Source organism: Arachis duranensis, chromosome 10 (genome assembly GCF_000817695.3).
Source record: "Arachis duranensis cultivar V14167 chromosome 10, aradu.V14167.gnm2.J7QH, whole genome shotgun sequence".
Lineage (NCBI taxonomy): Eukaryota > Viridiplantae > Streptophyta > Magnoliopsida > Fabales > Fabaceae > Arachis > Arachis duranensis.
This window is the reverse complement of record NC_029781.3, coordinates 86969095-86993465: the sequence shown is the minus strand read 5'-3', so window position 1 is coordinate 86993465 and position 24371 is coordinate 86969095. Positions and strand designations below refer to the sequence as shown.

Sequence of the window (24371 nt, the reverse complement as noted above, 5' to 3'; positions counted from 1 at the left end):
CTTGACGTTAGGGAGGTAGCCGGAACGGAGCATGGACTTGAGGACGGAGGCGGCGTAGAGCGTGTGACCGGCATTGGAGGCGGCGACAGCAAGGAGTCCGAGGCAGTTGGCATCGAGGCGGTGGAGCTGGCGTTCATGTCGGAGGCGCGTGACAATAGACTGGGCGCGCTTGAGCCCCGAAATGGTTTTCTGAAAAGAAAGCTGAGAAACTAAGCGACTCAAACATGTTGAATTTGGAAGGTGTTGGAGATTAGAGTACAGTTCCCATGCTTCTTCTGTTTTTCTCTGACGTAAGAGATAGAGAAGGTTCTGGTCTTGGCTTTCGGCTGTGGTTGTGAGGTGTGTGAGCTTGGTGGTGATGGTGGTGGTGGAGGGGGTGCACGCGAGGGAGGAGCACGTGGTGGGGAATTTGAAAGGAGAAGGGAAAGTGTAAGGGAATGGGTATGGTTTAGAGGAATAAGAAGCAAGAGGAGGAGGTGAGGTTGTTTGTGATGATGAAGGAAGAGGTTGTAGTATTCCGTTCATGGTTTACTTCTCATTTGATAATTAAGCAAAGTCGTAATGAGTTGTGTAAATTGCAGAGGTTGTGTATGTGAGGATAAGCGAGGAAAAGATATTTGAGTGGGTTTGTGGGTGCGAGTAGGGGTGTTCGGTTTGCGGTTTGGTTCGGTTTTTAGAAGAAAAGTCATCTGAACTAATTACACATAAAATATTCGGTTTGGTTTGGTTCGATTTTTTTTGGGAGACCAACCAAACCTTTAATTGGTTAGATTCGGTTTTTGGTTTTTATCTCACTTATTCAAAAAAAGTTCCATGTCCTGCAAGGCTGCAACGATTTCACAAATTCTTTCTCATTCACCTTCTCTTTTCCTGCATTTACATTGAAAAAACAGAATTGAAATATAATCAATAGAACAGAACAAAAAAATTTAAAATTAAAACATAAAATTAGAATCAACAACCCAACCAAAGAATCAAGAATAACCCAGTCAAATATTTATTACAAATCAGAATCAACAAGACTAAACCAGAATTTCAAAAAAATCAGAATCAGAACAAAGAAAATCAAAACAAACCTGAGGCCGAGGCTCCATTGGAAAGGACGAGGGAGATGCTATGACAGAGGTGACGAGGCCAGAAGAACTGGAGAACAAATTAAAATGAAGAATAGTTCATGAATTCTAAGTTTGCGAGCGGTTTATAACTCACACTAGCTCTTGAAAAGCTATATGTCACACATGTACAAAGCAAGCATTGAATTCACTCATTTTAGTATGCCTAAGATGCCTTAAATAATACTGGCAAAATAAAACAAACAAACAAGTTAAAAGAGCTTAAGGACATTTAGGCAATCAAAGAATTGATGCAATTGTGATGGATTGTCCAAAAGAAGAGTTTTAGCATATGATATGTAGTGATTGAAATTCAAATTTCAAAGAAACCAACATGACATTTACAGACAACACATGTACTCAAAACTCAAATCAATGAAAAATTTTTAGCACTTTACCCAATTCTTTATCACAAATATTCATCTCAACAATGAATCATGCCAAAGAATCAAGCCTTTTAAATCACATGATAGCTACAACATGTAATTCAAAATCCAAGATAGTCATAGAGACATTTTATCGAATACTTGGCTTCCAAAGGCATAAACAACACAAAATAGCACTAACAAGCATTTTTTCAACATCAATTCACACAGTTCACCATATATAACACAAATTCAGCACCAATATCCGTCAAAGAATCAAGAATAAACATTTATAATCACATCAATGCATATTAAGAATAATTACATGCAAACGAACATTGATTTTCAAAGATTGAACCAAAAATTCATTAAAAGTTCTCTGAGACAGTTTATCGAACACGTGGCGTGCAAATGCATCAAACAACTCAAATAACACAACCAAGCCTTCTTTCAACTTCAATTCACCAAATTCAGCATCAATTACACAAAATCAACAACATATTGCAGAAACTCAGCAGCAAATCAGCAAACAATCCGAACCAAATGAAATTCAAACACAAGAATCATAATAGCATGATTAATTACGTACAAACTAACACCCAAAAATCCTAATTCTACTCTAAATCCAACTAACAGCAGCAAGTTTTTGGCAAAAACAACCTTAACGCAGTGAATTAACGCAATCAAACATCACTGGAACAATTTCAGCATCAAAATTCATCAAAATCAGCAATAAAACAGAGAATCTCCATACAATCAAACAATCACAGCAATAATTTCTCAGCAAAATAGTGATCAACACAGCAATTAACACAATCAGACAATTCCAAACACTTCAACAATCTAAAACCTAATGTATTAAATCTAACCTAACTTAATCAACCTAAATCTACTAAGATTAGAAAACTAAACGGAACTAACTTTAAAACTGATTCAAAAATTAAAATTGAAACTCTTATTGAACCTAAACCAAATTAAACAAAAATTAAAGGAATTGAAAAAGAGTTGTTCAAGAACCTGTAATGAAGAACAGAGTAAGAAATGATCAGGGAGGGAAGATGCAATTGTAGTGGCAGTGACCAGCGGCGTCACCGGGTGGTGTTGCAGCTTCAGGGTGGTGCCGGCGTTGGTGAATTGCTAGCCGGAAACTGGAGAACAGGGATGGAGTGCGTCTCGGAGGGCAATGCGGTGGAGAAACAGAGGTGAGCTCCTCGATGCTGGGTTAGAGGGAGAGGCAGCGCTTGTGGTGACTCTAGTTCGCGAAACAGGGAGTGGAGAGAGACAGAGAAGGAGGTCTGTGAGAGAGAGTCGCCGCGATGCTGGGTCACAGAGGGGAAGGGCTCGACGGCAGTGCTGGCTCAGTCGAGGGAGAAGAAGGGTAGGAGTAAGGGGCTGACGCCGGTGGGTTCTGATTCGAGGCGAGAAACAGGGGAAAGGCTTCGGTGGGTTTATGATGGTGGGTGGAGGAGAGGCCGACGGTGATGGTGGAGCTCGAAGAAGATGGCGGTTCGGCGGCTCTGAGGACTCCGATGTGATGGTGAAGCCGAAGGGGAAAGGGGAAGAAAAGGAAGAAAAAGAAGGGAGGAGAGGCTGGCTTCGGTGGGTGTGTGTGGGGCTCGAGGGGAAGAAGAAGAACTGGGTGGGGCTCGGTGGGTTGCGGCGGCACTGGGTGGATGAAGATGGCGACGGACAGAAGGGGAAGAAGATTGATGCGCAGCGTTGAGAGATGGGGGAAGTGTGGCTGCCCGAGAGGGGTGAGCGAAAGGGGATTAAGCCGCATGGTTTTGAAAACCGGATCAGACCGGCCGGTCAAACCAGTTCGACCGGAAATCGGAGAACCTTATGGTTCGATCCATGCTGAAAATCGTCATTCTAAAAACTGTTAAAAAAAACCCATTAAATTGGCCGAGAACCAAACTGAACTTCGCCCGGTTTTCACAAAAAGGGTCAGACATGAGGGAAAATGACTGTTATTGACTTTTTAAATTTTTGACAAATATATTCCTGACAAAATTTAAATACAAAAAGTTTTTTATTTTAACAAACGGAGGACAATTTAAATATATTTGCCTCTCATACACTAAACGGAACTAGCTGACGTGGATGAAACGGTGTCCAGGTGTCCGTTACGGTGCCACATTGAAAGGGGAATAAAGTTCAAAGGACAAATAAGTTCTTGACGTCATTTTGCAAATAAAATTCGAAGGACATATAGGTCCTTGAGAATTTAGTTCATTATACTTCTATTATGCTTCTATTATGAGAATTTAATTTATAAAATTATGCTTGTATTTTGAAATCTAGTTAACTTGTTGTATTATGCAATTTAGATTATTTGTATTAAAATTGCAGAAATTGGGCTTGTTCTGTTCCTACTTTTTTTTTCTTAAATTGCATTAGTTCAGTTTTCTCACATTAATTAGCATTAGTTATAATTAGTGCATTTGTGTATTATATTAGAATTTGTTAAATTACATTAGTTCAGTTTTCATCATACCAGTGATATTAGTTAGCATCAGTTCATTTATGCATCAAGTTAGCATTAGTTCGCTTGTGCATCATTCATGTATTAAGTTAGCATTAGTGCATTTGTGTATTATATTAGAACTAGTATTTTTATCCGTAATAACATTACAGGAATAAAATTTTTTTTTAAATTATAGTTCACTTTGTTCTAACAGTATAAATTATGTATGACACAAAAGATTTATAAAATCAAACTTCTTTTACAAAAAAGTCGTAAGTTGACAAAAGTCTCTAGCTAAGAAGACCAAGATATCTGTAGATAAAAAATTAAATAATAAGATTTTTATTTATTGTTTTTATATGAAAAATTCTAATTTTTTATTAATAATTAATTTTAACATTCGTTATCTAAAATTTAAAATAATTTAACGTGTATACTTTTATATTTAAAATATTTTAATTGTAAAAAAAATATCAAATGACATATTTTGATTTGTCAAATTACTAATATAAAATATAAATTATATATAGAGTAAAAATAGTAGAGAGAAATAGAAAAATGGAAAGAGGTAGATGGGAGAATTTAGGAAGGGAGTTTATTAATTTTGAAAAAAAATATTTTCTCTCAATTTTAATAAGAGTGTCATATGACACATTTGATTATTAAATTAGATAGTAATATATGATACATATAGAAGCATAATGAACTAAATTCTCAAGACCTATTTGTCCTTCGAACTTTATATGCAAAATGACGTTAAAGACTTATTTGTCCTTCGAACTTTATTCCTCTTTCAGTGTGGCACCATAACGGACACCTGGACACCGTTTCATCCACGTCAGCCAATTCTATTTGGTGTATGAGAGGCAAATAGACGGAAGGATTAAATTGTCCTCCGTTTGTTAAAGTCAGGAACTTTTTGTATTTAAATTTTGTCAGGGATGTATTTGTCAAAAATTTAAAAAGTTAGGAACCTATCTGTCCTTTTCCCTCAGATTTATTCTCAAGAATATAGTTTTTTTAGTAATTAGGGCAAGTTCACCGTACCTCCAAAACTCTATAATTTATATAGAGTTCGTCGCACATCCCCTGAACTCTATGATAAGTTTTTAAAATAAAAGCATGCATGTTGATGTGCAGAACAACACAATTTTGTTGTTCATTTTCTTTCTCTTACTGTTGACATTTTCTCTACGATGTCAAGAAATCCATTATTATCCATTCATTACGATGGTGAAATAGTTTATGATGAAGAATGTTCAATCATTTTTAGATCGGGATAACCGATAATTACCTATATGACACCGGAAGTCGACAGTTTAACAACTTTAAAGAATTTGATATTATATTCTGTCGAGCAACAAGAAGCAAAAAGGGTGAAAAAATTTACTACAGATATCTGACCGAAATTAATGGCAGTTTGTTTTATAAAAGGTATAGAGTAAAATATCATTTTTGTCCCCGACGTTTGGGGTAAGTCCCAAAATTGTCCCTAATGTTTCAATCGTCCTATTTAAGTCTCTAACGTTTCAAAATTGACTCATTATTGTCCTGCGGTTAGGGATCCGTTAACAGAATTAACGGTGGGACAAAATGGAGACGATTTTGAAACATTAGGGACTTAAATAGGACGTAAACGTTAGAGACAAAAAAATACATAAAATATATTTTAATTTAATTTTATCTTTCAATAATATTAATTTTTTACTATACATAGTATTCAATTATTTTTTAATTACATCTAAATAAATTACACTTAATCACATTACTTTCATTTTAAATATTTTTTTATAATTTTAAAGAATTTTGATACATTAGAGACAAAATATATAATTTATATTTTATTGTATATATATATTTTTTCTACAAGTTTATATACTAGTCATTCTACAAACATTTCATGATAACTAAAAATCTTTAAGAGTAAAATTATAAAAAAAAATTAATTTATTTAAAATGAAAGTAATATGATTAAATGTAATTTACTTAGATGTGATTAAAAAATAATTGAATACTATGTATAGTAAAAAAATTGATATTATTGAATGATAAAATTAAAATTTATTTCTATGTATCATTTTTGTCCCCAACGTTTTCATCCTATTTAAGTCCCTAACATTTCAAAATAGTCTCAATTTTGTCTCGCCGTCAATTCTGTTAACGGATCCCTAACGGCAGGACAACATTGAGTCAGTTTTGAAACGTTAGGGACTTAAATAGGACGATTGAAACGTTAGGGACAACTTTAAGACTTACCCCAAACATTGGGGATAAAAACGACACTTTACTCAAAAGTATATTATAGTTGTATTGTCTCTATTGCTATTATATTTATCAGACCACAGTTGTGAGAAATATTTTTATTTTCTTTAATTAGGTACTGTTTGCGCGATGACGAGGACGTATGGCTTATAAGGTCGTGGCACAACTGATGGTCAAATATTCATCTGTTGGAATTATTCGTGTATTTCGTTGAAGTGGGTGGTTGAGGATCATCTGCAGATACTGTCGATGATACTCTGTTGAGTGGAGCTGTTAGACGAACTATCAGAAGAACTATGGTAGATTTAAATATGCCACCTAAAGGTAGTCAGGAGCGGTCTAATGTTGAAGTTCGTAATGTTGACATAATGGACGACGGTGTTGAAAGTCATGATGGTTCTACTATCAGAGATCCGATGATGGATTAGTATGAAGTTAACCCCGACGACAGAGACGATGCTGATGAAGAACCACCTGAAATTTCTAATGATGGTGATGAGGAAGAAGAGATGAACTACTACGGTGACACACAGATCACCCTTATACAGCCTGCCATTTCTCGACCATATGACCGGCCGGATTATTTCACGAGGTTGAATCTTGATACAATGACTTCGAATTGGTTGTTTACCCAGGGAGGCCCTAAAGAGGATCCAAGCAACGAGTTTGAGGTTGGAAAACAATTTAATAACAAAGAAAAAGTCATGTTGGTAGTTAAGCAGTATAGTATCAAGAGGGCTGCGGATTACAAAATAGTAGAGAGTGACCAGTTGAGGTACAATGCATAGTGTATCCAGTTTAGACCTGGTTGTAATTGGAGCATACTCATATCATATCGCCAAAATCAAGAAAAGTGGGAGGTTAGGTGATACACTGGGCCTCATTCTTGCATGCAAACTTTGATGGGATAATATCATGGTAGGTTAAATTCGAAAGTGATTACACAACACATTTTCACGATAGTCAAAGCTAATCTAATCAGCATCAGGGTTATCCAATGAGGTGTAGAGAATCACTTTGGTTACAAGGCGTCCTACAGAATGGTTTGGCTTACAAAACAGATAGTCATTGCTAGAATATATGGCAATTGGGAGGAGTCATACAACGAGCTTCCTCGTTGGTTATTCACTATGCAGATGTACATGCCTGATAAGATTTATTTCAACTTTGGTTATTCACTGTTAAAAAATTCAGACGTGTACAATAAGCCAACTAATTATGTCTCTTTAGGTACTTAGGTGCAACTAGTGACTCAGCCTTGGCTTGGTTCCACCGACACAGTCATGTTTTATCGGGTCTTTTGGACGTTCCACTGTGTGTTGAGGCTTTAAAGCATTGCAAGTCACTTATTTCCATTGATGGCACTCACTTATATGGTAAATACAGTAGGACCTTACTGATGGCCATAGCTCAAGACGGCAACGCAAACATTCTGCTTATTGCATTTGCCGTTGTTGAGGGTGAGACAAAGGAGACGTGGTCGTTCTTTCTGTCGTACCTGCAAGAGCATGTCACACCACAACCCGGGCTCTTAATGATTTCAAACAGACACAAATCCATTGATGGTATACTGAACGGCGAAGGGAGTTTATGGAAACCACCTCACGCCTTCCAGGCATTTTGTACAAGACACATTGCAGCCAACTTCATGAGTCACTTTAAGAACAAAAACTTGAAGAAGGTTCTTATTAACGCAGCGTATTCAAAGTCGTAGCGTGAGTTTGCTCATTATTTTGGCCGGCTGAGGGGAAAAAATATAGTAATCACAAACTGGCTTGAAGAAATGCCACGGTCACGGTGGGCACAGTATGCTGATGAGGGTCTTCGATTTGGTCATCTGATGACCAATATCTCCGAGTGCATTAACGCTATTATGAAGGGTTCCTGCAATTTGTCGATCACGGCTCTTGTTAAGTCAAGTTATTTCTGATTGGGTGAACTATTTGCAAGGAAGTGTTCCGAGGCACTGGCCCAACTTCAAGTCTGTGCTGAATTCTCTTAGACATTGGTGAAAGCCATAGACTTCAACTCTAAGCACGTGAATACTATGAATGTGTACCAATTTGATCGATCGGGGACAAACTTCACGGTTGAAGAGTTAGCGGCAGTTCCTGGGTCTAGGCAACAGAATTATCAGGTGCTACTTAATAAGGGTAAGTGTCGTTGTGGATATTTCAGGCTCTTCACCTTCCTTGTCGTCACGCCCTCGCAACTTGCTCTCATGCAAGACTTGATTGGAAGCGGTTTGTACATCCTGTGTATCTCTCAATTTAATTAACTAAGTAATAATAATATGAAATGTTATTGTAAGTATTTATAATACCTCTCCATCAAAGGAAATCGACGAGTATTAAAGCCGTCAGGCCGTAGCAGCAGAATATGGTGATAAGCCCAGGACAGCAGCAAGCTGACACACCCACCCAAATTACGTTGACCATGCTCTGTGGCATGGCACATTTGGTGGTACAGCCATGCCAGTACAGTCGAGCCCCACGATAACTGACCACACGTATCAAGGTCCTCCAGTAGGGGGAGCCACTTGATGTGCACCTGAGAGTCAGATGCATTTGGGAATAGAAAGTCCCCTATCAACTGCATAATGTACCCTCTTGTGTACCTCATTAGGCACACCTATGTGATGTCCTACTCCAGCTCTCCACAAACCGTGTTGTGGAACCAAGTGAGCTTCACAGTCTACTTCGTCTGTGACTCTCTGTCGTCTGGGTTGGAAACAACACCCAGAATCTTCTCACATAACTCCTCGATGGTGCATCCCTGATGGTGCTGCTCCCACCCACCAATGCATCCACTCACAGGATCACTGTCGATCTTGAGTCCCAACTGATAGGCCACGTCCTGCAGGGTGATAGTCATCTCTCCGCACAGTAAATGAAACGTGTGGGACTCAAGTCTCCACCTTTCTATCAAAGCCGAGGCAAGTGGCCAATCGTGCTCGAACTCGACCATATAGGCCGCATACTCAAACCTGACTCGTCTGAGATATGGCCTAATCTGCTCCAGCAGCCGTGTCATCAAATTCCTCCTGGTGCGCAAGATCCGAGGCACCTACCAAACGAAAACAAAAATAAAAAAAAGGGACAGTGAACACATAAAAAATAACAAGTTCATTGCTTATTAATTACAATAAAATAAAAAATAGTTAAAAAAGCGTACCACTCGATCGAACCTGCCAGCAATGTGCTCTGCATGGTCCAATCGGTACATCTCACCCTCATAACCCAATAACTGCTCCTCCATCAAAATACAATCTAGTAAAATAAAATCACACACACTGAACTTAGTTCCTTTTACGTTAACTAAATTATTAAAAAAATATGTAAATCCAAAATAGCTTATAAACTTAGTAATTCTACTTCTGTCCCAGCTAATTGACGTCATCAACTAACTAATTAATCAATAAATAACTAATTAATTATTCCACTAACTACATTCCGATTCACAACTTAAACTAATTATTCTGACTAAACTAACTAACAATTTATTTTGTTATACTACTTAACATGTTATAGACAATAAACAATAACTATACTTAAAAACAATAACATAAAAAATTTAACTAACATAAAAATAGTAAGTCTAAAAAATACGTAAACAGTAAATCTGTAACCCTAACTAACATGCAACCTATAAGTAATAATTTTATCCAACATGTAAACAGTAACTCTAACTAAGCTAAAAAAAATAACTCTAAGTAAGCTAAAAAAATTAACACTAACTAACCCATTATTTGCTGACCTGGAACTGAGAATGTCGTCTACAATGAACTTTATGGGCGTCAAAAAAACAAAGAGAAAGGAGGAATAGAGTGAATTTGGAAGAGAGATTGGAAAAGAAAGGGACAAAGACAAATGGCCCCACTGGTACATATAATGTGCCGAACTCATCATAGAGTTCGAGGGGTACGGCGAACTTGCCCTAATTACCAAAAAAAATTTGTATTCCTAAAAATAAAGCTGAAGTATCTTGTTTGGGGAATTATTAAATTTTTTATTTTATTTAAGAAAAAAATCCTGGTGAAAAATGAAAACCCCTTTCTCCCTTCCTTCTCCCCTAACCCCTTTCTTCTTTTTATTTTTTTTTTTCAGAAACAAATTGAGCCAAAGAAACCCTAGCCATCACCACCTTCGCAAGCAGTGGCACATCACCGCCATCCATCCGTCCGTCTGTTAGTCCATCAAGCTTCCCTCGTGCTCCAAATCTCCAACCCCAGTTCGCTTTCACTGATCGCAGCTTCTTCCTCGAGGTCAGCTCAGCGTCCGTCATCTTCGTTTGCTCAGCTGCACTTCTGCCGCCAAGTCATTGAATCCCTTTTTCTTTGCGGATTGATGTTCTTCCCCCTTGCTTCACATTCAATCTGGCAGAGTACTCACTTTCCACCCTCCAATTCGTTCTGCTAAACGCATCACAAAGCACTAGTTGCAGAACTCTGCCGTCGCTGCGCCGACGAGGACGACCTTAAACTTCTACCGTCTTATCGTTGTCGTCTGTCGCTGTCTGTCCTCCTATGCGATCGAAGGTGAATGACTCAGAGCTCACTTGTTCTTCGTTTTTTTATGCTTTGTTCAAAAATCATTGAATGATTATTGAATTTTTTTGTTTTTGTTGAATGATATATGATTAATGATTATTGATTAACTCTCTGCTGCTGTTTTTTGTTTTCCATTTTCTGATTTTTTTGGGTTATGATGTGCTACTGTCTGCTGGTGATGAATTGCTTTGTATTTACTATTTTGGCCTTTTTTTGGAAAGTGAAGTATTGCTGCTGCTTTGTGTTTACTATTTTGTGAATTTTTGGATAGTGATATATTGTTACTGTTTTACTTTTTACTATTTTGTGATTTAATTATGTTTAAATTGTGAGTTTGTAACTCTCTTAAACTCCTAATGATTCATTGTTTTATGATTTAATTATGCTTAGATTGAGTTTTGGCAAATTTTTTTTTTGTGGCTAAGGATAAGAAAAGAAACAAAGAAAACACACTAAACACTAGGGACGTAGTCCCGTTGCAACAACACTGTTAAAACTTTCCAAATCTCATTCCATTCCAATTGTTGTATACAATGAGATGCTGCATATTTAGCCAAAGTATCAGCAACTTGGTTGGCATCTCTTTGAATTAGATTGACTTCTGCTCTCCAATTCCAACTTAGAACCTCTTTGATTTTAGTCACCAAATCATTATCAGAACTTTGCACTTGGTTGTTTCTATCATTAACAAGGATAAAAGCATCCAAAAAATCCGTCTCGCAAGTGACCTCTCTAAACCCAACTTTTCATGCTAGAATTAGCCCTCTCCAAATTGCAAAAAGCTCGCTTCGAAGAATAGTAGCAGGTGGTAAAGAACTAGCACAACCACGCAACCAAGAGCCATTATAATCATGCAATACACACCCAAAACCAACAGATTCACCAAATATACTAGCATTACAATTTTCTTTAACCAAAAATTGGGTAGGAGGAGACGAAGAAAGTAGCAAATAAGAAGGAGTAGACACATGATGTATAGATAAGAACTTATGAAGTTCAAATTGAGAAGCATGAATAAGAGCTATAAACTTACCCATTCTCCATGGATTAGCTGGATTAAAAACATCATTGTTACGATCTCTCCAAATCCACCAAATAGTCGCCGAGAAGAGGAAGGCATTGGAATTCATGCCACTGCGCAACCAGCAATCTAATTGTTGACCGTGAACTTCCAAATTCAAATTATGCCAGATAGCTTTGGCCTTGGGGCACTCACGAAGACAGTGAGAAATCGTTTCAGGTTCAGTATTACACCGAGGGCACAAATCAGAACTGTCCAAACCTCTATGAAATCGAAAAGCAGTCGTAGGAATTGCATTATGAATACATAGCCGAATAAAAATTTTTTACTTTTCGGGAACTCGGATCCGCCATAACCAAAGACAATTGGTCTACTCCTCCCAACCGAAAACACGCTTACAAAGCCACAAGTAGCCATTTCTAGAAGAATAAATAATGGAAGGAGTTGCTGACCACCTCCAACTAGCCCCCTCACCCATTTGACAATCTGGATTATACGAAAGAATACTCTGTTTAACAAGGTCAGGTAAGGGAGTGTGGCACCTCTTAAGCTTCCACTGTCCATCCTCCCAAAAATCACTGATATTACTCTCAAATCCAGAAATATGAACATACAGCACTTCCTTGGCCAAAGGACCTTCCATCCTCCATTTTCCAAACCAAAAAGATTGGTTAAGAGGACCAATATTCCATGTGAAACCATCTCTTAAAAGATTAAAGGCCTTGCAAATACTTCTCCATACATGAGATGCATTTCTGGGAGGCATGAAGAGACTAGTATCAAACTTTTTGAGGTATTTATGAAAAATCAGTTGGACCCAAAGTTTCTTCAAACAGTTAAAGAGCTACCAAATTATCTTTCCTATCAGAGCAATATTAGCGCAAGCCAGATCTCTAATGCCAAGCCCACCAAATTTCTTTGGGGTTATAACTGTATTCCAATTAGTCAGACTTAAACCCCTTCCATCAACCTTTCCTTTTCATAGAAAAAAGCCGCATCATAAATGTAATCTTATCAGATACAGAAGAAGGAAACAAAGATACCTACATTCGATAAGTTGGAATGGAAGCCACTACTGAATTAATGAGACAAAGCATGCCGGCTCTATTGAGAAGTCTGCCCTTCCAGTTAGCAAGCCTACCTTTGATCTTATCCACAATACCATTAAAAGAGGCTCTAGTAACTCTAGCATGGTGAAGATTAACTTCAAGATATTTACCTAAGTCTTGGGTAAAGCGGATAGAAGAGACACCAGTAAAAAGCTCTTTCCTTCTATTATTGACATTCTTAGAGCACAGGGCCTTTGATTTGTCCAAATTGATATTCATCCCCGATGCTCTACAGAAGCTTTGGAGGGCATGCATAACACATTCTACCTGAGATTTTTGCACTTTACAAAACAGAAGAAGATCGTCTGTAAATATGAGATGAGAAATTCTAGGACCACCCCTAGTCACTGCCACTGGATCCCAAATGCCCGAATCAACCTGATTAGCAATGTACCTAGCTAGGCGCTCCATACATAAAACGAAAAGGTAGGAAGACATGGGGTCTCCCTGCCGAAGGCCTCTTCTAGGAGCAAAACTGTCTAATCTATTTCCATTCCATAATAAAGTCAACGAGGAAACTCGAACACAAGTCATAATTAATTTGATAGTAGATGAAGAAAAACCAAACTTGCCCAAAGTATGCTCTAGGAACCGCCAATCAATCCTGTCATAAGCTTTTTCCAAGTCTATTTTGAAAGCAAGAGTTCCTTTACAGGACTTGGTCTGTTTCATGAAGTGTAGAATCTCTTGAACAATGATTATATTGTCGGGGGCGTCCCTCCCTGGGATAAACCCACCTTGAAGAGGACCAATAATCTTTGTCAAAAAAAGGTCGAAGGCGATTAACAAGAACCTTTGTGATGACCTTATAGACCACATTACATAGACTAATAGGGCGAAAATCCTTGAAATAAGAAGGAACATCTACCTTTAGGATAAGCACAATAAGAGTCTCCATGATTCTTGTATCAATAAGATTACCCCTTAAAGCACTCTTCACAAGTTGCCAAAATATCCACTCCTACAATTTCCCAATACTCCTTAAAGAAATAAGTCTGAAAGCCATTCAAACCTGGAGCCTTAAAGGAGTTCATGCTAAACACTGCTACTTTAACCTCAGCAAGAGTCACTGGAGCAGTAAGTGTCTCACAAGCTTCAGCACTAAGGCAAGGCAAAATAACGTCTCCCAAGCAATCAACTTCTACCTCCTCTATAGAACAAAAGAGATTCTTAAAGAAAGAGGTGGCTTCTTATTGAAGAATTTCTGAATCTGTAGACCAGGAATCATAAAAAATAATAGCCTATTAATCTTATTAAATCTCCTGCAAATCAACGTTTGAAGGTGGAAGAACTTGGTGTTTTTGTCACCAAACCGCACCCATTGTTCCCTTGACTTTTGAAACCAAAACAACTCCTCCTGAAGTAAAATGCGGTTATAATCTTCATTAAGTTTCTTTTCTTTAATCCTTAATGAAAAAACATCAGTCATCTCCAACCTCTTTTGAATGGCGCTGATCTGATTCTCTAAATTCCTCTTCTTAGTAAAAATATTATCAAAAACCTTAGCATTAAAATCCAAGGACCCTTGCTTAACAGCATTTAAATTTGTAGGGATACTATGATTATTACCACTCCATGCATTTTGTACAACTTGCTTGAAGGAAGGGTGAGTACTTCAAGCAACTTGGAAACGGAATGGCCTATCTCCCTTTGGCTGAGAAATACCATGGCACCTTAATAAAATAGGACAATGATCAGAGTGAAGATGACATAAGATTTCAGCATAAGCCTCAGGAAATAAAGAAAGCCAAGAGCTATTGATAAGCACTCCATCCAGCTTCTTTGCGATATCTATATTATTATGAACTCTTCTATACCATGTAAAATTTCTGCCTATCATTCGGAGATCAAAAAACCCACAATCATCCAAAGTTGAGGAGAATAAAGCAGCTCTGTGACTGGAGAAATGACCTCCATTAACTTCATCTTCTTTGAGAATTTCATTAAAATCTCCCATAACTAGCCAAGGGCCTTCAAAAGAAGTTGCCAAACTAGAAAGATACTCCCAAAGAAGAATTCTATGCTCAAACTGAGGGCTAGCATAAATTGCACTACACCTCCAATTATAAGAACCCAAATAAAAATCAAAGGTAATGCATTGATCAAAGCTATTTATTAGCTGGCAAGTTAAGTTGGGAATTGAAGAGAGGAACCAAATTCCCCCTTTATGCCCAGCAGCTTCAACAATTCCTACAATATTATAACCAAGACCCTCCCAAAAGGATTTCAAATTATTGAAAGAAGAGTGAGTTTCAACAATAATAAAAAAAGATGGATGAAATTTATTAACTAATTTCTTGCAGTGAACCCGTGCCAATTTGTTTGAGGCACCCCTAATATTCCACATCAAAATATTCAGTCTATCCATAATCAACAAAAAAAAATTGTACCCAAGCTTGCGACTTCATACTGCGGCTTTTGCCATTGTCGTAGGTCCACCTTCCACACTAACCCCTTCTTCACGCGCCGTTGCATCTGTTTCATTCTGGTTCACTGGGGAAGATTGCAAAGATGCTGGTCTGTGTCTCTTTCTTGCCGTTTCAATAAGAGGAGAATGAGAAACAATGCTCTGTTTAGCTTTTTCTGAAAACGCTTCAGAGATGCCAAATACCTCAGCCTTATTGGCCTTGACCCCTTTCCTCACCTTATTAGAACCAAGCTTAGTCTCCTTATGGCCCAAAGAAAAGCCTATTCTCTTTATGTTTGCATATCCTCCTTTATTTATTGCTTGGGTTTTATTATTCATAGGCCCAATTGAACCATTAGAATAATGTGGACCCACCGGAGCCTTACTTTTCCTAACTACTTTATTCCATTCATTTCCTTTATTAATACCCCCATCCACAACGTGAATAGCCTTGTCTTTTCTACCCACTTTAGTCCATCCATTATTTATATTAACTCCTTCATCAAGAACATGATTTGCATGCACATTCTTCTCCATAAAATCCGCACTATCCTTAGCCAAACGATCATTCCCGCTAATTGCTCCAAATTCAAAAACTTGCTTGACTTGGTACACCGCCGGTGATAGGATCTTCAATTGATTGTGAGCATCAACCACCGTCGCACCACTACCTATCTTTTCCAAAGATGCAGTGGATGCCGCACCCAAGGGAGCTTGGTGAGAAGGAGTCTCTTTCGGTGAGCTCGTCGCTAATATGAAGGCTGGAGCTTTGTTATTGGTTTTGCAATCTGCTAGTACATGCCCGTAACACCTATAAGTACCACAGATTAAATCTAAACTCTCATATTCAACGCAATATGTGCTACCATTTACCAATACCTCTGTGACAACAGGCAACCCCAGGTCTATCTCCACACAAGCCCTTGTAAATCTTCCTCTCTCTGCTTCCTTAGTGGCGAGATCAATTTTGATAGGGTTACCAATTGCTGCTGCTATACGATGCATCGCTTCTTCTTGATAGAAAAGAATGTTTAAGCCTGAAATGCGAATCCATACTAAAGTAGTTCCAAAGGAAGCATCATTCGGATGAAAAGACGGAGACCATGGTTTAACTGCTAAGTTATATCCTTGGATCATCCACAGTCCTCCCAAAAGAATTTTCTCTCTATCTTCAATCAAATCACATTTGATCATGAAATAACCAAAACCCACGTCCATAACTTCGTACCCTCCATGCAGCCTCCACACATGCTTGAGTTTGAAGACCATCGCTGAGTAGCTAAGAGGCTTGCCAAGAACTTTTATCACAATAGAACCCAAGTAAGGTTCTGCTAACGCTTTGAGTCCTTCCTCAGAGAAAGTAACACTTGGAGGTTTGGAATCGCCTTGTTTGCCTTGCACAGTAGCCAAACGATCTCCTACAAGTGCACCATCCATGCATAGAGGTTTAGGTTTAGAAGCTCCTATAACTTTATCTCGAAAAGAAACTTTCAAGCCCTTGTTTTCACCCTCTTTGACACCAGTTGATCCCACCCCAACACCCTCCTTGACACTAGAAGATCCCGCCCCAATACTCTCCCCCCTTGTTGCTCCCTCCGGCCTAACCATAGACCTTTCTATGTTTCCCTCGCTCATATATATATCTCTCTCTCTCTCTCCGCCTAACCTATATCAGTACAGACAAATGTTAGTACACTTTTTAGTTTTGACAAATTTTGATGATTGATGACAAACTTTTATGTTTGATATTTATTTTTAGATATTTCTTGTGTGTTTAATTTTTGTTGAGCGATTATTTGATTATTGATTAGCTCTGATTCTATTGTGCTGTTGTTTTGTGTTGTAATTTTATTATTTTAATTTATTGATTATTGATTAAATATTTGTGATATATAACCTCTGCTTTCTAAGTACTTTAACTTTTGTGTTTGTGCACCACATTGGAAAAAAACTATATGATTTTGTCAATTACCCTTCTTAGGAGCCTAATGAAATGGTTTTTGTTCCCTTTCCTACAAAATCAAAAATTGGTATGCTTTTGTTAGTGATAAGAATTTATTTGGATGTCCAAAACTATGGTAATGACATGAATTTATTTTTGCTTCCTGCTACAGATGATTGATGATCAAGATCTAGGTTTTTTTTGCCAAAGACTTCATTGACACTAGATAAAATTTGCTAGATAAATATTTTGTTCAGAAATCACTTTAAATGATTATTGATTAGCTCTGCTCACTGTTATTGTGTTCGTTCTTTTCTACTCTGAATTTTACTGTATTGTTGTACTTTTGTGCTCATTGTTTTTAATTCAATGAAGTAATAGATGAATTGAATTAACTCAATTAAATAGTGGAGTAGATGATCGAATATTTGTTATTGGTTTGGTTAATTCAATGAATTTTTATTTTTATTTTTGTGACTATCTTACTGAGTTCAATAGTGATATAATGACTAATAAATAATAGATTGTTAATAGTTATGAAATCAAAGGTTATATTAGATTTTAATTGATATAATACTTTATAATTAGAAGACTTCCCTCGCGAAGCATATGCTCGCGTATGCGAGCTCCCTGTTTCGTTTTTTTTTTTAACTAATTCCAAAATGGATTTTCTAAACTAGATTTTAGCATCCTAAAGCCAAATTTAACTCCAAATTAACTAAAAATTCTAATAAATCTAATAAAAAAAGATAATCAAATTAAAAAAATTATGAACAAATTTTTTTTCAAACAAACACAACTTAAGCATGAACAAGACCTTTTAACATAATATTTACACACAAAAATAAATTAAACTCCAAATTAACAATATTTTTTTTCAACACTATTTCAACTATCAAACATTCAATTCATATTGAAAATCTACCAAATTATGGCAATAATAAAGAGAAATATGTAAAAGAACAGTAAAAAGAGATGAGTTTAGGAAGGTTTTACCATGGTGGATTGTCTCTTACTTAACACTTTTATTTAAAGTCCTTAAATTGGACAATTGGTGAGGCTCTTATCATGGTGGCTTATACTTAAATTCATCCTTAAATCTCTATTGATACTTGGACTTCAAATGCTCTCCGAGATCCCAAGTCATATAAACCAAATCATAAAGATTTGTTAACCAAGCAATGAGCTCCCGAAATTGTTGATTAGTGAATATATATTTCGAAGTCCCAAATCTTGGTTGTCCACCCACCTTGTTGTTGACCTTCAAGCTTCCATCTGGACGACACAAATCTTGAATTCTCCTTTAAGATCAAAATCCTCATTCGAAATCCCATGAATTTATTCTTGCACTACCATTGGACTCTAGGTCTTGATATGTTATTCTTAGTGAACATTGATTCACATTGCCACCCGACATCCAATTCCTTCTTGCTTAGCACCCCAAGAAGAGTTTTAAGTTGACCATCCGTTTCTAACAAAGCATATTAGTGTGAGCCAAAAAAGTTAAAGAATGACACGTTTGCCCACTCAACTTGTATTTTGGATGATAGTAACTTAGGAAAGGAGATTTTCAATGGATACGCGATGGCTGTTTCTATTCCCTTTTACTCTTGTATGATGATCTCCACCTCTTGATTATTGACTTCTTCAAATTCCATCTCTTGCTCGTCAACTTTTTTCCATATAATCTTCATTGCTCAAAATATATTTCGGAGGTTGTGCATGTTCCTCCTCAAAATTGATTTCACATCCAATGAAAGAAGATTCAACAAGATCATCAAAGTCACTATTATATTTGGTGTGGAATCATTCTCAATAGTGAAGCTCGTTCCTTGCTCAACTTCTCCTAAACCTTCAACCACTCTGTCGAATTTAATGCACTCAATATTCTCACCTTTTAGCAATGAATCCTTCACTTTCTCCTCTTCAACATCCTTCGCTTGTTGCGCTTCACCCATCAACTCCTCTTCTTTCACTTGAGGTTCCAAGTTTTCTTTCCTACCTCTCTCTTCAGTTGATTCTTCACATTCATCTACGGAAATACTTTGATTGTGGCATGAATGTAGTGAGGCTAAGCGGGTTAAGGTTTCGGCTAAGGTAGCCATGAAGTTTCTTTGCCTCTTTTGGAATTATTTTTTGCTCTTGAAAAATAAATCGAAGCTCCTTTTGTTGTTAGATTAATGGTTGTTGACCTTCGTCCATTGAGGATTGTGTATATGGAGGTGATGGTTCAAGAGAGGTATGGGAGTATTGATGTTGGAATGGAGGTGGTTCAAAGGATAGTTGTTTATGAGGCTCATAAGGTTGGTGGTATGGTGGATATGGATTTGGATCCCATAAAGGTGTTTGGTGGTGAAATAGGACTTGAGGGTATTGTGTTTGAGGGCAATGTTGAGGATAAAATTCATAGAAATATGGTGGTTGAGGTTCATAACCATAGCAATGGTCATCATAGTCATTTGGTTGGTATGCACTATAGGATGAAACATAATCATAGTAGGGTGGAGGAGGTTGATGCCATAAAGATTGGTCTTGAGTGTGAGCCTCCTCCCTCAATTGATAATTCACTCCTTATTAATTCCATCATTGAAATCGCTATTTTTTACAAAATTGTCACAACCATACTCAAGTCACAAGGATGAGAATTAATAGAAAAAGAGAAAATGGAAATAAAGGATATCAAATAGCAAAGAAAAACAAACTTCTAACTACTAACAAAATAAGGAATCAAACAAAAAATAAGCTATTCACATTATTCACATATTCACAATAACAAGCACACATTGCAATTCTCCGGCAACGGTGCCAAAAACTTGATTAAAGCGCTAAACACCAGTTTAGAACTTCATAAGTTTAAAAGCTCAATTTCAGTGTAACTCTAAACTGGAATTCAATGCTCTTCAAAGTTTGGTAAAAATTGTCACAAATTCTAAAATAAATAAACAGGAGTTTAATTCCGGATCGTTCTCTCTTGGAATCACAATAGAGTGCATATTATTGGCTGAGAAAAATTAGGGTTTTGATTGCAAGTAACGAGAATTTAAATAGCAAGAACTCGAACAAACAAGCAAGAAATTAAACTAGAGGCAATTAAGACAATTAACTAGTAAAAGAAAGTAATTTCAAATGCTAAAAGAATCTTGGCTAGGTTGAGGGTTAAAAATCACTATCCTTTTTACTGATAATAAGCATGATAATTATGGAGAGTTAATCCCACTTCGTCAACATCTACACATTGAGGAAGTCAAGTAGGTATAATTAATCATAATCCATAAGTCCTAACCAACTTATTAATTGAACTAGTAAAAGATTAGCGTTAATGAAAACAAGATTAATTAACAATCCTAAATTACCAATCAATATCGGACCTCAATGACTCAAGTTCACCCAAATTTTCAACTCAAACCAAGAATGAAAAATCTACTCTATAACTAAGTCAAGCATTTTATCAATCACCTAGAGTGCATAATCATGAAACATCATAAATTGCAAAAATTAGTAAAATCTACAACTACTCAATTCAAGAAAATAATAATAACAATTCTAATAAGCAACAAAAAACATAAAATATCAAATTCATTAAAGAAAAATTACAAATTCAACAAGAGTTCATAAGCTAAAATAATGTAAACAATAACTAACAAGAAAGAGTTAATGAACTAACATAGAGGAACAAAAAAATGTAAATAAAACTAAACTAAAACAATATTATAAACTAAAATTAGAGAGAAACAAGTGTAATAATCCGTATCATGCATGTGATAAGATTGAAATTATAATTTTAAATTATTTTTTAAAATTAATTTAAATTATAATAATTTGATTAATAAAAAAGTAACATGTTATGCATTGTTCGTTTTTTCTTAATCTAGTGTTAAGTGTATTATCTCTAAAACAGTTATTAATTGATTTTAGTAATCTATTTTTTTCAATAAATCAGACATATATACTGAATATGACCATAAATAACTTAGTAATACTTAAACCCATCAACAAATTTTTATATGTTGTTTTACTGTGAAGTAAGAACATATCAAAATCAGTTCAAAATAAACAACAACTTATTAGAGAATTCTAATGCACAAAGTTTTCTAATAAATAATAAATAAATTAAAACCACTAAAAAATAACTCAACACTCTCCTCTGATGTCTGCAAAACATATACCTGAAACAATATTATATCAATATTAGTATACAAAATTATATGATTAACATAATTTTAAAATAGTTTATCAAGAGAATAAAATAATATAGATTTTTATGATAATTTTAATATTCTCAAGTTATAAATGTAAAATAAGAATGTATTATCCATTAGCACATATAATTTGTCAATTTTTTTAATTAATAGTAATAAATTTTAATAAATTTAATTAAGAGATTTAGAAATTATCTTTTCATTATAAGCTCTAAAAAACTTCTCTATATACCACATTCATCGTGCAGTTATCTTCCGAATGTCTATAATCTTGCAACAACACTCGCAGACCATCTTTACTCTTTACTCTTGATAACACAACATACAATTGAGTTGACCATGGGTGAAAACTGGCCTTGAAAAGTATATTCCAACTTTTGATAAAAAAATTTCTTGAGACTTATTTATTATCATTGCAAATGACATAATAATTGAAAATTATCTTCTTTGAAACCTTATTGGTAATGTTTCATTATTTGGAATTAGATTCAGTCTTGGGATAAGAACAATATTTCTAGCTTTGTTACCGGTTAAAGTCCTACATTCTATTACATGGTTTCTCATTCTTCTAACTTACATTCTCGTTTCATTGTACAAACCATTAGTTTGGTCTATATTCCGCAGCAACATAACAGGAGCGCCAACCTTCATGATCAACTTGTGTGGTAATAGACTTGAACAATTTATTTTATTTAGAATCTCTAATGAAAAAGCATCTAACTCAAATTTCATATTTTCATTCTCAACACACACAGAGTTGCATCAGTGACACAATCCAAAGTTAATGCGAAAATTATTCTATTCTTAAAATAATTTTCAACAGATAAATTAAATAACATATCTAGATAAAAAGATATATTATTATAATAAAATATTATACCCATAAACAACTGTAACACCCTAATATTCAAATTCTTATGCTCGAGTCATAATTCAATGATATTACAGTGGTACAACTCTCAGGTGGATTTTTTATATATAAATATAGGTAATTTCGAAAGGAGTATTAATCGAGAAGCCTGAAAAGAGTAGAAATAAAATCGCGAAGATGTATCACTCACGTTTCGACAACGAAAAGTTAAACTGTGAAGCCGAAAGTGATATACGGACAAGGCATAAAGGAGATTGAGAGATAGATAACAGATAGATATATATAACATAAGTAATAGCCACTAGTCGCGACTCGCGAAGTTTAGGCCGGCTAGGGTACAGTATGAAAGTAGTTGACAACAGTATATCCTAATCTCTCCCAAAGGAAACATAAGAGCCTCTATAGGCAAGTTCCAAAAGAGTTCAATACATAATATAATCTTTTCAAAACAAAGGTGGAGAAATTCTAAACAAAACACAAAGAAGAGAAAATAAATATCTTCGCCGTCTCTCAGACGAACCGCAGCTAACTTTTGAGCACCTGAACCTGTATCTGAAAAACAAGAGTGTATACGGAATGAGAACCCCGGGCCCATGGGTTTCCAGTACGGTAAAAGTGCCAAATAAATACAATACACTGCAATAAAAACTCACTAAGCATCCTAAACTCCTTTTCACCAAGTATCCAGCCTAGATTCTCACTAATCCATAAATAAGCATCTGTCGTAAGGGGATACTAAATCTAGTTCATGTTACACATGTTTCCCAGCTCGCTGATTCTTCCACGAATCAGACTCAGAATCATAAGCAAAACCATCACCAGTTGTTTTGCCTCAGCAACTCTATATCAATACATCATACCCTCGTCTGGAGCTAGTGAAATCACATCAATCCGTCTACCTAGGGAGCTCAAATTATCTCATTCAAAAATCATCATCATCATGCAATTGCATCATCAATTCATCTCATCAAGAACAACCCTCAACATCCACCGACACCAACATGAGGGATCTCTCAATTGTACAAACACAAGCAATACAGACAAGTAATACACAAATAAGGTACAAGTAGAACAAGTAACACATAATCAGGTAACATAGCATATATGATGTAGAAATCCAAAACAAATAGGCAAACCCAAACAATTCAAACATATGCAAATGATGTACGCCTGCCCTATGGCTGATGATATCATATGTCGGTTATATAGCCAACCCGACATATCCTGGTAGCTAACCATTGGACAGAAACACCCCTTGTGGAGCAAGTAGGTTTGAGCTACAACCCCCTTGCTACTACCCGCTCAACCCAGAGCCAGTGGAATAACCACTACTGCGGCTACTACCTACAACCCCCTTGCTACTACCCGCTCAACTCAGAGCCAGTGGAACAACCACTACTGCAGCTATTACCTAGGCGTCACAATCTCTGACCTGGAGCAAGCGGGACAAACCACAACCCTTGCTACTGCCCAGGTATCTTAAGCATTAACCCGGAGCAAGCGGGACGAACCACAACTCTTGCTACTGCCCAGGTATCTCAAACATATATTCATTCAATCTCAATTCATATCATCAATCCTCATTGTTATCAAATCTCAAACATTAACCTGGAGCAAGTGGGACGAACCCCAACCCTTACTACTACCCAGGTATCAGAGCTACATTCATTCAAAACTCCATAATTAACTCATTTATCATAAACATCCTTTTCCGTCTCATACCCGGAGCAAGTGGACAACGCCACTGCATACTACCCGGGGTTACACATCACATTTCGACATTTTCCATTATTATCCATTTAACACATTCATTCATTAATCATATATACATTTATACTCAGCCATAATCAATAATGGCTTTGCCATAACCCAGCAATAATTCAGCCATCCGGCTCATGGTTCAATCAAGAACTAGCCATTTATCAATAAACATAGCCCTTCGGCTCATGGCATACACGGTACTTTCACCGTCATCCTCCATATCTCATATAATCATCTTTGATCATCATTGATCACAACTTCTCCCCTTGCTTCATTTGCAAGTTACCACATCCCCTAACTCCTTCC

At 36.4% G+C, this 24371-nt stretch overlaps 2 protein-coding genes across 3 annotated transcripts in view; both read right to left on the bottom strand.

The window, feature by feature from the left end:
• LOC107470627 (pentatricopeptide repeat-containing protein At3g09650, chloroplastic) overlaps positions 1-3330 on the bottom strand; it is a 5500-nt gene extending 2170 nt beyond the window's left edge. Inside the window, exons 1-3 of the mRNA XM_052255379.1 lie at positions 2495-3330; positions 1077-1143; positions 1-870 (exon numbers count right to left, since the gene is read on the bottom strand). The exon at positions 1-870 is cut by the window's left edge and continues 474 nt beyond it. Of these exons, the coding sequence (XP_052111339.1) occupies positions 1-525 (525 nt within the window). The 5' untranslated portion in view covers positions 526-870; positions 1077-1143; positions 2495-3330. The remainder of the gene's footprint in view (positions 871-1076; positions 1144-2494) is intronic.
• Positions 3331-5994: 2664 nt separating this feature from the next.
• LOC127742393 (serine/threonine-protein phosphatase 7 long form homolog) lies at positions 5995-15490 on the bottom strand. Of its 2 annotated transcripts, XR_008003601.1 has the most exons (4): positions 15276-15490; positions 9381-9475; positions 8530-9272; positions 5995-8460 (listed from the first exon to the last, which is right to left on the bottom strand). XR_008003601.1 is itself a non-coding variant. In XM_052254946.1 (3 exons), exons 1-3 carry the CDS (start codon positions 15367-15369, stop codon positions 8901-8903), a joined length of 561 nt encoding a protein of 186 aa, XP_052110906.1. In that variant the 5' UTR covers positions 15370-15490; the 3' UTR covers positions 5995-8900. The 2 variants fall into 2 exon arrangements, 1 of the variants encoding a protein (XP_052110906.1); XM_052254946.1 differs by having other exon boundaries at positions 5995-9272.
• Positions 15491-24371: the final 8881 nt, after the last annotated feature.

Excerpts from the sequence above, each read along its gene's own strand:
- LOC127742393 (XM_052254946.1), bottom strand. The coding sequence starts at position 15,369 with ATGAAACAGATGCAACGGCGCGTGAAGAAGGGGTTAGTGTGGAAGGTG. Across the intron at positions 9,476-15,275 it reads GTATGAAGTCGCAAGCTTGG|ATTGTATTTTGATGGAGGAG; the intron begins GTACAATTTTTT and ends TTATTTTACTAG. Across the intron at positions 9,273-9,380 it reads CTGGCAGGTTCGATCGAGTG|GTGCCTCGGATCTTGCGCAC; the intron begins GTACGCTTTTTT and ends TTCGTTTGGTAG.